Below are 13,365 nucleotides of genomic sequence, written 5' to 3'. Positions count from 1 at the left end.
ATCCAGTGAAAATAAAAGATTCCTTTAAAATTATTCAGTGTTGCCTTCTCAGAGTTTTCAACTCTTAATTACCCAGCATTTGAAAGTGAGACAGGAATATGTAAAATAGTCCCTTTTTTTTTTTTTAAGTTAAAATGTACACTAGCCAAAAAAGTGCTGCTTTAGGGGCGCCTGGGTGGCTCAGTGGGTTAAAGTCTCTGCCTTCGGCTCAGATTATGATCCCAGGGTCCTGGGATCGAGCCCCACATTGGGCTCTCGGCTCCGCAGGGAGCCTGCTTCCTCCTCTCTCCCTGCCTGCCTCTCTTGCCTACTTGTAATCTCTGTCTGTCAAATAAATAAATAAAATCTTAAAAAAAAAAAAAAAAGTGCTGCTTTAGCCACCTGTGCCTAATCTCCCCCACCCAACATTTTAAGATGCCTGGCCTGAGTCTCTTCCTTTCTCATGAATTGATTCAATCTGATTAGTTGTTTTAAATTAACATATAATACAATATTTGTTTCAGGAGTACAGTTCTGTGATTCATTAGTCTTATATAATTCACAGCACTTAAAATAGCACATACCCTCCCTAATGTCCCTCACCCAGCCATCCCATCCCTCCCATCCTCCCTCCAATCCAGCAGCCCTCAGTTTGTTTCCTGAGATTAAGAGGCTCATATGGTTTGTCTCCCTCTCTGGTTTCATCTTCTTTCATTTTTCCCTGCATTTCCTATGATCCTCTGTCTTGTTTCTCAAATTCCTCATGTCCGTGAGATCATATAATTGTCTTTCTTTGATTGACTTATTTCGCTTAATGTAATATCCTCTCGTTCCATTCACATCATCACATGTGGCAAGATTTCATTTCTTGATGGCTGCATAATATTCCTGTGTGTGTGTATGTGTGCGCGTGCGCGCGCGCCACATCTTCTTTATCCAGTCATCTGTTGATGGGCATCTGGGTTCTTTCCATAGTTTGGCTGTTGTGGACCTTGCTGCTACAAACATTGGGGTGCATGTGCCCCTTCGGATCACTACATTTGAATCTTTGGGGTAAATACCCAGTAGTGCAGTTGCTGGGTCGTAGGGTAGCTCTATTTTTAACTTTTTGAGGAACCTCCATACTGTTTTTCAGAGTGGCTGCACTGGCTTGCGTTCCCACCAATACTACATCCTTGCCATCATCTGTTGTTTCCTGAGTTGTTCATTTTAGCCATTCTGACTGGTGTGAGGTGGTACCTCCCTGTGGTTTTGATTTGTATTTCCCTGATGCGGAGTGATGTTGAACATTTTCATGTGTCTTTTGGCCATTTGGATGTCGTCTTTGCAGGAACATCTATCTGTTCATGTCTTCTGCCCATTTCTTGGATTATTTGTTCTTTGGGCGTTGAGTTTGGTTAAGTTCTTTATAGATTTTGGATACTAGTCCTTTATCTCATATGTCATTTGCAAATATCTTCTCCCACTCTATCAGTTGTCTTTTGGTTTTGTTGACTGTTTACTTTACTGTGCAAAAGCTTTTGATCTTGATGAAGTCCCCATAGTTCATTTTTGCCCTTGCTTCCCTTGCCTCTGGCGATGTTTCTAGGAAGAAGTTGCTGCGGCTTAGGTCGAAGAGGTTTCTGCCTGTGTTCTCCTCAAGGATTTTGATGGATTCCTTTCTCACATTGAGAAAGGACTCCATTTTGAGTCTGTTTTTGTGTATGGTACAAGGAAATGGTCCAGTTACATTGTTATGTATGAGGCTGTCCAATTTTACCAACACCATTTGTTGAAGAGGCTGTTTTTTTTCCATTGGACATTCTTTCCTGCTTTGTCGAAGATAGTTGACCATAGAGTTGAGGGTCTATTTCTGGGCTCTCTATTCTGTTCCATTGATCTATGTGTCTGTGTTTGTGCCAGTACCATACTGTCTTGATGATTAGATAGATGATTAGAATAGAGCTTGAAGTCTGGAATTGTGATGCCACAGGCGTTGGTTTTCTTTTACAACATTCCTCTAGCTGTTTGTGGTCTTTTCTGGTTCCATATAAATTTTAGGATTATTTGTTCCATTTCTTTGAAAAAAGTTTATGGTATTTTGATAGGGATTGCATTCAGTGTGTAAATTGCTTTAGGTAGCATAGACATTTTCACAATATTTGTTCTTCCAATCCATGAGCATGGAACGTTTTTCCATTTCTTTGTGTCTTCCTCAATTTCTTCCACGAGTATTCTATAGTTTTCTGACTACGGATTGTTTCTTCTTGGTTGGATTTATTCCTAGGTATCTTACGGTTTTGGGTGCAGTTGTAAATGGGTCGACTCCTTAATTTCTCTTTTATCTGTCTTGTTGTTGGTATATAGAAATTTCGGTCCATTGATTTTATATCCTGACACTTTACTGAATTCCTATATGGGTTTCAGCAGTTTTGGGGTGGAGTCTTTTGGGTTTTCCACATAAAGTATCATATCGTTTGGAAAGAGTGAGAGTTTGACTTATTTTTTGACAGTTTGGATGCCTTTTATTTCAATCTGGTTGTTTTTGTGGTTTGAATTCTTTTATTATATAAAAGGCCCAGATTGGTGTGCCTCTTTGCCCTGTTGAAGCTAATGGCGTCCGTCTATTCATTCGTCTGTTGTTCCTCCCCCCAGCCCTCCGACCTTTAGGGGAAAAAAAAGATTTTATTTATTTGAGAGAGAGAGAGGGAGCACGGGGAGGGTTAGAGGGAGAGAGAGAAAGGTAGAGATAAGCAGATTCCCCCCTGAGTAGGGAGCCCGACGCTGGACTGGATCCCTGGACCCTGGGATTATGACAGGAGCCGAAGGCAGGCACTTAATAGACTTGAGCCACCTGGGACTTCTTTAAATATATTCAGTATATATTCAGTGTCACCCAAACCTAAGTGCTGTTACTCTGTGAGGCATGTGTATACATGATTGTATCATAGGATATCTGCTGCTGCCACTGACAGGTAGCTTATGGCACCAGAGAGCTTCTTTCAGACTTACCTCTCTGCATGGCCTTTATCTGACAAATAGTCCTAAGAGGCGTGGGCCTTTTTTTGTTGTTGTTGATGTTGGCAGTGTTTCACACTGACATACTTGTTTCCAACCAAGTAGTTCTTTGATTGTAATTGTTGGGAAGAAGAGTCATTGCCAGCATTGAAGCAGACCTGCCTGAACTTTCTTGTTTAAACTACCTGTTGTTTGGTCTGTCTCTTGGAACTTTACACACTGTGGAAACTTTACACAAACATTTCTGTATTGATGGCCTTCTTATATGTTTGACAGAATAATTTATCAAGTAACTTAAGGGGTGCCTGGGTGACTCAGTGGGTTAAAGTCTCGGCCTTCAGCTTGGGTCATGATTTCAGGGTCCTGGGATCGAGCCCCACATTGGGCTTTCTGCTCAGCAGGGAGCCTGCTTCCCCCCTCTCTCTCTGCCTACTTGTGATCTGTCAGTCAAATAAATAAATAAAATCTTAAAAAAAAATTAACCAGTAACTTAAAACATGTCAAATGGTTTTTATAGTAGATATGGTGATTTCCTTGAATTAAATTTAGCACTTTGAATTAAATCAATTCATTATTATCCCTAGACTTGACCTGTCTCTTGAATTTAATCCCTCCTACCCTCCATCTGCTGGATATACATCTACTTGACATTGCTTCCTGGAACTACCTTCCATTTCTTTCTTTTTTTTTTCTTTTAAGTTTATTTATTTTTAAGTAATCTCTATACCCTGTGTGGGGCTCAAACTCTTGACCCCAAGATCAAGAGTTGCATGCTCTTCTGACTGAGCAGCTAGGCATCCTACCTTTTCATTTCTTAATGATACTATCCTTTTTCCACTAACCCCAGGCATTAACATTTTGGAGTTACCTTTGACAATTTGCTCTGCCTCTTTTTTCCCATTTTTAATCAATTACTAAGCTCAGGAAGTTAATGCTTTTACTCACTTTGATGTTTTCCCCCGCATTTCCTCTGCTACAGTTGAGATATTAGGCTGTAGCAATTCATATCTGAACTACTAGTCCACGAACATCCTAAGTCAATTTCCCCCTCCAGACCATTCAGCTTGCTGGTTGCTGTTGTTTTAACACAACCACTTTTGTGGTTTTTCCTGTTTATAAAGCTCTTGATTTCATGCTATTGAATTAAATCTGACTCCTTACCCTGACATTGAAGGCCCACAGTTGTGTCCTGCCTTTCTAGTCTTCTCTTCTTGAACTCTCTCTTGATATTCTGACCTCTTTCTCAAAAATATCATGTTTTCTTCCTACTGTAGTATTAATAGCTATCCTGTCTTGAATTATCCCTATCCTTTTTTTCTCTTTATCTAGACCCCATCTAGTCTATAAAACACAGTTAAGAGTCTTCATCTGCTGTGAAGTCTCCCTGTGCTGTTCTCCCCTGAACTCTGAGCACATGCATATCACTGGGCAGTTAACCTTGTAGTATCCTGACACTTGCTGAGTTACAATGAGCCGTGTTTCATCATTTTTTGTTTGTAATACTTTTTATGTGAAATGTGTCTTGACATACATTATTTCATTTTTTTTTCTTAAGTCAAAGACTTAGAGACCAAGCAGTTCTTCTTAACAAGCAGTTCTTTATTATCCTAAAGTAAAAGTCTTAGGTAGTAGGTCTCTAGGTGGCTTAGTTGGTTAAGCATCTGCCTTTGGCTTAGGTCATGGTCTCAGGGTCCTGCTCAGCGGGGTACCTGCTTCTCCCTGTCCCTCTGCCTTTTCATTCTGCTTGTGCGCTCTCTCTCAAATAAATAAATAAAATCTTTAAAAAATCATCGTATAATGTACCTACTGACATAACTTAAAAGGAAGAAATTAAATGTATTTTAGTATTTAAGTGCTTAGCAAAAATTACATTCTAGCAAGAAAAGGTCCTGCAGATTTATAGACCTACCTCCAACTTTTCTTCTGTGTTGTGTTGTACCTTTTAAAATAATAAGACTAAACTTGAGGGGTGCCTGGGTGGCTAAGTCGGTTAAGTTGAAGCTTATGAGTTTGGCTGAAGTCATGATCCCAGTGGGATCAAGCCTTGAGTTGGGCTCCCTGTTCAGTGGAGAGCCTGCTTCTTCCTCTTCCTCTACCTGTCACTCTGCCTACTTGTGCTCGCTCTCTCTCTGTTAAATAAATAAAATCTCTAAACAAAAAAAAGACTAAACTTGATACTTAATATGGTTTGTATCTTGTCGTAAATTATTAACAGCTTTATTTCCCATATAGTATGTGGTTAATATGGTCTCTAAGTTATAAAATTTAAATTAGAAGTTATGGGAGACAAACAAAAATCCTGCTTGTTAAAACACTTGATTATTGCATATTTAGCTTCCCTTTTTTGGTTCTTACCCCATTAAAATTGTTTTTCTGGAAGTTATGGATGTAATGTGCTATGTTGACTGATTCCTTTATTTTAAGATTTTAATATTTTACACAGTTTTGTTTATGTGACTTCATGTCCTCTAACAGCCCAAAAGAATGAGTTGTCTGCAAATACTGAGAGAAATCATTACAAAGGAATCCTGTTATGGGGCACCTGGGCTCAGAGGAGTGCTCAGCAGGGAGTCTGCTTGAGATTCTCCCTCTTTCTTCCTCTGCCCCTACCCATGATGTGTGCAGTCTCTCTCTCTCAAATAAATCTTAAAAAAAAAAAAAAAAAAAAAGTCGATTAGGTATTTTATCTTTGTAAAGATCAGATTGGTGCCTAGTTGTAACAAAATTTGTGTTTAGATCATACTCCTTCCGCCTTGATTTTTTTCTTACACATAAAAGATCCCTTGGTAGTCCCCTCTCTCTGCCTGCTTGTCATCTCTCTGTCAAATAAATAAATAAATAATCTTAAAAAAAAAAAAAATCCCTTGGTAGGAATGCCTGGGTCACTCAGTTGGTTAAGCGTCTGCCTTCCACTCAGGTCATTATTGGGGTCCTGGGATCTAGTCCTGCATCGGTCTTGTTCACGGGGGAGCCTGCTTCTCCCTCTGCTCACTGCTCTCCCTGCTTGTACTCTCTCTCCTTTCTATGTCTCTCTGACAAATAAATAAAATCTTTAAAAAAAAAATCCCTTGGTAGAAGCCAGTTGTGTGTACAAAACACCTTATATTACCAAGTCTTAAGTCTAACATAAGATCTTCTTTTTTTTAAAGTACTGGTTCATGTAGTGACAAAGGTTTAGCTGAGAAACCATCAGAAATGATGATTGATTGAGGAAAAATCCATATATAGGAGTATCTGTAGCTTGTTGGAAAGTTCTGTCTGAATAGTTCTGTAATTTCTAAAGGCATCCTGAGGCCTGACTGGGCTCATTTTGGGCAGTTAAGCACTCTAAAATCTGTTACTAAATAGTCAACAAATAATTTAAAAAAATATGTTGTCACAGCGTTCTACCTTGTAGAGGAAAATCTTGTGGAGAGCTTTAAGTGGCTTAACTTGATTCTTAGGATATTTGTAAAACTATTGGTTTTTCTTTTGCAGATTGACTTGTGAAACCTTCTAATAGAGAAAGTTCTTGGGACAAACTTCACTTGGTAAGTTTGTTGTACCCCTCCCCCCAACTTTGTGCTATTTTGAGCAGCAGAAACTAATTTACAGATTAATTGTGGGGGGCGGGTCTCTTTGTACATGTACATAATTATTTATATGAGCTTTTTAAAATGTTCTTTTCTTTTTTTTCCCCCAAAGGTTTTATTTCTTTATGTGACAGACAGAGATCACAGGTAGGCAGAGAGGCAGGCAGAGAGAAAGAGGGGGAAGCAGGCTCCCGGCTGAGCAGAGAGCCCAGATGATGCTGGGCTCTATCCCAGCTCCCTGGGATCATGACCTGAGTTGAAGGCAGAGGTTTTAACCCATTGAGCCACCCAGGCGCCCCTTTAGATGAGCTCTTACATGTTCACTTTAATGTTAAATCTCTAAATATGAGGGCTCAAGGCGGATTATTTTTTCAATATATAATTTGTCATAATACAGTATACTATACTTGGAAACTTTGTATTTAAGTTGAGATTAAATAAGTTGGACCCCTAATATTTTGTTTATGGAGTAGACGGTTCTTAACAACATGGAATTCTTTTACATTAAAATGATTCTTGTTTTGAGTTTTCTTGTTACATATCTATATAAAAATGTTTCATCATTAGAAATAGTACTAAGGTGACATTTAAGAAGAAAAGTTCTAAAAAATTTAATCTTGTCCCCAATGTGGTTATTAATCCTTGTTCTTATCATAGACTGGTGTGTATCTATGACTTTTTCAGTTTTCATTACTGCCTCTTCTTTCTGCCATCTGTTTAATTTACGAAATTATAATCTAATTTTATTGAAAAGAGAATTTGTTGTTTTAGTTTTAACTTTTTAGATCCATATCAATACTTTGTTTCACAACCTTTAGCTTGACATTGCCTCCAGAGTAAGGATCAAGCTCATTACCATGGCATTTTAGGCTCTTGACAAATGGGCTTTAAACATTTCCCCATACACCTTTTGCTGTAGCCACATTGACCTGTTTTCCCTTCAGTACTCTCCAGCATGTTTGTTTGTTTGTTTGTTTATTTATTTATTTATTGGTCTCGTTCTTTTCTTGTGCCATTCCTGTTCCCTCTGTCTCAGTAGCTCAGAATCTGACTGGCTCAACTATTAAAAAGCTCAGTTGTTACAAAAAGCCTTCCTTGAGTGCCCAGACCAGAATCTGTTTCTGTCTTTTGCATCCTCATGGAGTTCTATTTCTGTATCTCTTTTCACATTCTGCCTTATTAGTTATCTGTTTGTTGTCCCCATGAGATTGTAAACACCTTGAAGGCAAAAACTATGCTCATGTTTGAATTTTCAACTCACACAGACATTTCCAGAGTCCTTGGGATTCAGGAGTTTCACAATAATTTGATTTTAAGTAAGATTTTTGTTTTTGGTGGGAGTGAGTGTGTGTTTGATAAGAATAAAGGCGAATAGATTTTGTGCCATCTGTTTAATTTAGGAAATTATAATTTAATTTTAATCTAATTTAGTAGGGATTAGTTATAATCTTATTGATTCAGGGTACTATTTTTTTTCCTTCTCTCTGTATAATGAAGGGTTTATATGATACATATAATCTATGACCTTATAGTCTGAGTTGCAGTTGAGTTACTGTTTGTGAGTGTAAGTTTTAGTTATTGAGAAAGAAATTGGGTAATTTCTCCTTTACAGGTGCCTGAAAGATGAGATACCATGTTCACTAGGAAGATGAAATGATATTTTACTTTTGTTAAGACTCCTCAGAAGTTGCATCTATGGGTGGTACAGATGATAGAGCCCTGAGAAGCCTGCAGATCCTAGATGTCAAATTCTCATGCATATATTAAGAAAAGAGCAATCATTTGACTTTGATGTTTGGAGTAAGAATTATCTTTCATTTGGCCCAGTGGGTCTGTATTAGACCTTTAAAGAAGGAAGTGTAATCCTAATTTATTACCTGGTTCTGCAGGTTTAATTTTTACATTGCCATAATAATGTAAGTGTTCATTGATTTTTATTTTTAGAATCATTATTGACTTGATAAAGCATCTAATACCTGTATTTGCAAACAATAAAAGTATTTTTTTTTCAAGATTTTAAAAATTTATTTATTCATGAGAGACAGGGGTGGTGGGGTTGGGGGTAGAGGGAGAAGCAGGCTTGCTGCAGAGCAGGGAGCCCTACTTGAGGCCGAATCTCAGGACCCTGGGATCACAACCCAAGCTGAAGGCAGATGCCCAAGCAACTGAGCCATTCCAGGCACTCTTAAAGTGTTACGTTTTAAAAAATACTACATTCTTAAGAAACATGGTCTAGGTTTGGAGGGAAAGATGTGAGATGATTGAATTAATTTTGATGCCAGGAAACATTATTTGAATAAATATAATATGGGTCACAGATTAAAAGAGACCCGAGATAGGACAACTAGATTCAGTATGTGATCCTAGACTGGATCCTCTGTTGAGGGAAAAAATTAATATGAGGTATGAAATTGGTTACGTTGAGCAGATTGTAATATAGAAGGTAGATTAATGTACAAATCAGTGTTAAACTTTCGAAATTTTAATACTAATGCTGTGATTATTTAAGATTATTTTTGTTCTTAGGAAGTATATACTAAAGTAATAAGGAGTACAGAGGCATGGTGTATACAGCTGTCATTTTTAAAAAATAATTTATTTATTTATTTGAGAGGTAGAGAGAGACCATGAAAGAGAGCATGAGAGGAGAGAGGTCAGCAGGAGAAGCAGACTTCCCACTGAGCAGGAGGCCCGATGTGGGACTTGATCCTGGGACTCCAGGATCATGACCCAAGCTGAAGGCAGCTGCCCAAACAACTGAGCCACCCAGGCACCCACAGTTGTCATTTTTTGAAAAAAATTGATTTATTCTAGAGCAAGAGAGAAGGGTGGGAGGGGTAGAGGGAGAGAGGGTCTTAAGCACATTCTGTGCTGAGCGTGGAGCCCAACGTAGGGCTCAGTCTCAGGACTCTGAGCTCATGACCTGAGCTGAAACCAAGAGCCAGATGCTTAACTGACTGCACCACCAAGCACCACCACAGCTCTCTATTAAATGGTTCCAAAATAGGGGCACCTGGGTGGCTCAGTTGGTTAAGTGTCTGCCTTCAGCTCAGGTCGTGTCCTCAGGGTCCTGGGATTGAGCCCTGTGCCAGGCTCCCTGCTCAGTAGGGAATCTCTTTCTCACTCCCCCTCTGTCCCTCTCTCCACTTGTGCTCTCTGTCTCTCTCTCTCTCTGTCAAAGTCTTTAAAAAGAATGGTTCAAAAATAAGTAACTGTGTATGCACACATACACAAAAACAGGACAGTGGTGGGAACTATCCTATCCAAGTTCTTTGTATGTTATGGAATATCTTAATGATTTAAAAGGTGCTTATTTCTATATGTTAGTAATTATATTAAGCACACCATATGCATTATCCTTTAACCCTCACACGTCTTTCATGAAGTTGTTAATTTTTATTTATAGATGAAGAAACAGAGGCTCAGAGCAGTTAGTATGACTTGCTTTCAAGGTCATAGAGTTAGTAGTATGACACAACGCTTAACCAACTGAGCCACCCAGGTGCCCCTTCATTTCTTACTGTTTTTTTTGATTGAGGTCATTATCTTTACACTTTGCCTTAGATTAAATGGAAAACATTTTATGCAATGTTATTCTGAGTTTCTTTTAAAAAAAACTTCTTATAAAAGTTTATTTTCCTAATTACAAATGGAAATTCTAAAAGTATAAAAACTAAAAGTCCCCACTCCCACTTCTCTTTCTTAGAGGGGTAGCCATTGAAAAAAATTCATGTATCATTTTTCTGTGCATGTACAAATATGCTTCAGAATTAATACAAGTATTGCTTTTGTATATATTTAATTTAACCTTTTAAATTACAGAACATTGACACTTTTTAAGTTGCCGTGGGAATTAGTCTTTAGAGACCATACTGTAGATGCCTAGAATGCTTATTTCTGCTGGACTGGCTCCATAACTTTTTTGATGTAAGATTTTTTTAGTTTTTTATGAAGAATTTGATTATATGCACACTCTTTACATTAAAAATTTTTTTTAAGATTTTATTTTTTAATTAATTATTTATTTTTAAAAAGATTATATTTATTTGATAGAGATCACAAGTAGGCCGAGGGGCAGGCAGAGAGAGAGAGGAAGGGAAGTAGGCTCCCCGCTGAGCAGAGAGGCCGATGTGGGGCTTGATCCCAGGACCCTGGGACCATGACCTGAGCTGAAGGCAGTCTTTAACCCACTGAGCCACCCAGGTGCCCCTTAAGATTTTATTTTTAAGTAATCTCTACACCCAGTGTGGGGCTCAAACCCACAACCCTGAGAGAGTTGCACACTCCAGAGAGTTGCACACTCCATTGACAGCCAGGCACCCCTAACTACATTTTTTTTTTTTAATTGAGCTATAAGTCACATCATTTGAAACTTACCTTTTAGAGTTGAGGGATTTTTAGAATGTATATAATGTTGTGCTAAACTCTACTATTATCTAATTCTGGAACATTTTTATTACCCCACAAAGATGCCTTATATCCATGAGCAGTTACTCCCTATACCTTCTTCAGCCTAATCCTTGACAACCACTAACCTGCTTTCTGTCTTTGTGGATTTACCTGTTCTGGACATTTCATATAAACGGTATTTAATAATGGGGTTTTTTGCCTGGCTTTTTTCTCTTAGTATAGTATTCTCACAGTTCATTCACATATTATCATGTATCAGTATTTCAGTCCTTTTTATTGTGTGACTTTCAGATGAACATAGAATATTGGGGCAGTAAGGCAGTTTTTCCATATTTTGCTTACTAAGCCAGTTTGGTTCTCACAGATAGGGAGATCCATTTTGAATTTATAGATCAGCACAGAAACATCCTATAATTTTACAAGTATAGGAGCACCTGGGCTCGGCGGCTGCCTTCAGCATGGGTCATGACTCCAGGGTCCTGGGATCGGGCCCCACTTCGGGCTCCCTGGTTGGTAGAGAGCCTTCTTCTCTCTCTCCCTGCCTGCCCCTCTGCTTATTTGTGTTCTCTCTCTCTCTGTCAAATAAATAAAATCTTTTTAAAAAACGGTTGTATTACAAGAATATTGTTTTTGCATTTGCAGGTTGGTTTTAATCTTTATTATTTCATTCAAAGTTTATAACATTTTTCATACTATTATCAATGTTAGAAACTTGAGTCTTTGCTGCATTTTTGCTGAAATATGTTAGGACTTTCACATGTGAAAATGAGGATTTTCACAAAGGCATTATGGAGTTTGGATTTAACTAGGGGGAATTGGCTGGGTGATATTTGTTCTTGGGTGACTCTGGTCAGGTCTGCAGATCCATGTATGTGTGGTTCTTTAATTAAAATATGGCCAAGTAGGGGAAGATTGCCAATTTTGTTCTTTCCCCCCCTTGTTTTCCTTTTTAAAGATCCACGTGTAAAGGAAAGTCTTGCCGGACACTGAAGAAAGGAAGGGGATTTCTCCTCCTAATCTGGGCCTCCTGTCATGGTAAGTAAAAAGAAATAACAGGAAAATTGGAATTGAACTCTATCCTGAAATTAAGTGAACACTAATAGGTCCATACATTTAAAAAAATTTTTTATTTTATTTATTTATTTATTTATTTAAAAAAGATTTTATTTGTTTATTTGAAAGACTGAGATCACAAGTAGGCAGAGATGCAGGCAGAGAAAAAGAGAGGGGGAAGCAGGCTCCCTGCGAGCAGAGAGCCCGATGGGCTTGATCCCAGGACCCTGGAATCATGACCTGAGCCAAAGGCAGAGGCTTTAACCCACTGAGCCACCCAGGCGCCCCACATTTTTATTTTTTAAATCACTTTTCTTTTCCTGAACTCTCTTCTTGTTACCTTTCTTTTGTTGTTTATTCAGTAATAATGGAGCATTTTAGTGTTTTAGAATAGTTTCTTTCTTTTTTTCTTTTTTTTTAAGATCTTCCTTATTCATTTGACAGAGATACAGTGAGAGAGGAAACACCAGCAGGGGGAGTGGGAAAGGGAGAAGCAGGCCTTCTACCCAGCAGAGAGCCCTATGCGGGGCTTGATCCCAGAACCCTGGGATCATGACCCAAGCCTAAGGCAGAGACTTAATGACTGAGCCACTCAGGCGCCCCTGAGAATAGTTTATTTCTGTTTAATCCTGTGAATTAGATAATGTATGTTACTTTTCAGTCAGTTAGTAAGTGGAATTAAGACTAAAATTCATGGTTCTAGGTTTCTTATCTTTTTCTAGGAAGCAAGATGTAGTGAAAACTGTGTGTGTGTGTGTGTGTGTGTGTGTATGTCTGTAGAAGAATTATGATATGGTCATACACATATTCTTTATGAATTCACCTTTCTGGATAGCAGTATATCCCTACCTTCCTCTTTCTGTTTAAGATAGTATTTTTATCCCAATGAAGGTGAAGCAGCTTTCCACACCCCCACCTGTGTTTTTGACAACAGAGCGTATAATGGCCATTTCAGTGACTTGTGAGCCATTTAGTGCTCCGTCTAAGCAGAAAAGATGCAGCAATGAGCCAGCCACATTTCTATCAGTCCTGAGCATATGTAAACAGTGCTTCAAGGCTTAAAAAAGAAATGGTGCTCTGTAATATTGTCCTGCTTCTACCTTGTTATGTTTCCTAGATTGAGACTGTTTCATGCTGGCGCACAAAGAAGGAATTGAAAAGGCCATGTTAATTTCAAGCTTCATTAGGGACATGGGTGGAAAATGCTTTTTAAAATTAAAAACAAACTAAAACACAGCAGAAAAACTATTGTGCAAAAGTGTCATACTAAAAGAGGGAGAAAGGTAACTGCTTTCATTTTGAAGCTGGGCCAGTTTTTTCTTAGTTTGTGGGTGTAACAACTTTTTGATATATC

General features: G+C 38.4%; 1 protein-coding gene across 18 annotated transcripts in view; it reads left to right on the top strand.

The window, feature by feature from the left end:
* MTMR3 (myotubularin related protein 3) overlaps positions 1-13,365 on the top strand; it is a 139,503-nt gene that overhangs the window by 74,741 nt on the left and 51,397 nt on the right. For all 18 annotated transcript variants that reach the window (XM_082697983.1, XM_082697977.1, XM_082697993.1 and 15 more), the window contains 2 exons: positions 6,454-6,506; positions 11,914-11,993. In XM_082697983.1, the coding sequence (XP_082554109.1) occupies positions 11,991-11,993 (3 nt within the window). In that variant the 5' untranslated portion in view covers positions 6,454-6,506; positions 11,914-11,990. The remainder of the gene's footprint in view (positions 1-6,453; positions 6,507-11,913; positions 11,994-13,365) is intronic.

This window comes from Mustela nivalis, assembly GCF_964662115.1.
Source record: "Mustela nivalis genome assembly, chromosome: 14".
NCBI classification, from domain to species: Eukaryota; Metazoa; Chordata; class Mammalia; order Carnivora; family Mustelidae; genus Mustela; species Mustela nivalis.
This window is presented reverse-complemented; position numbering and strand designations above follow the sequence as displayed.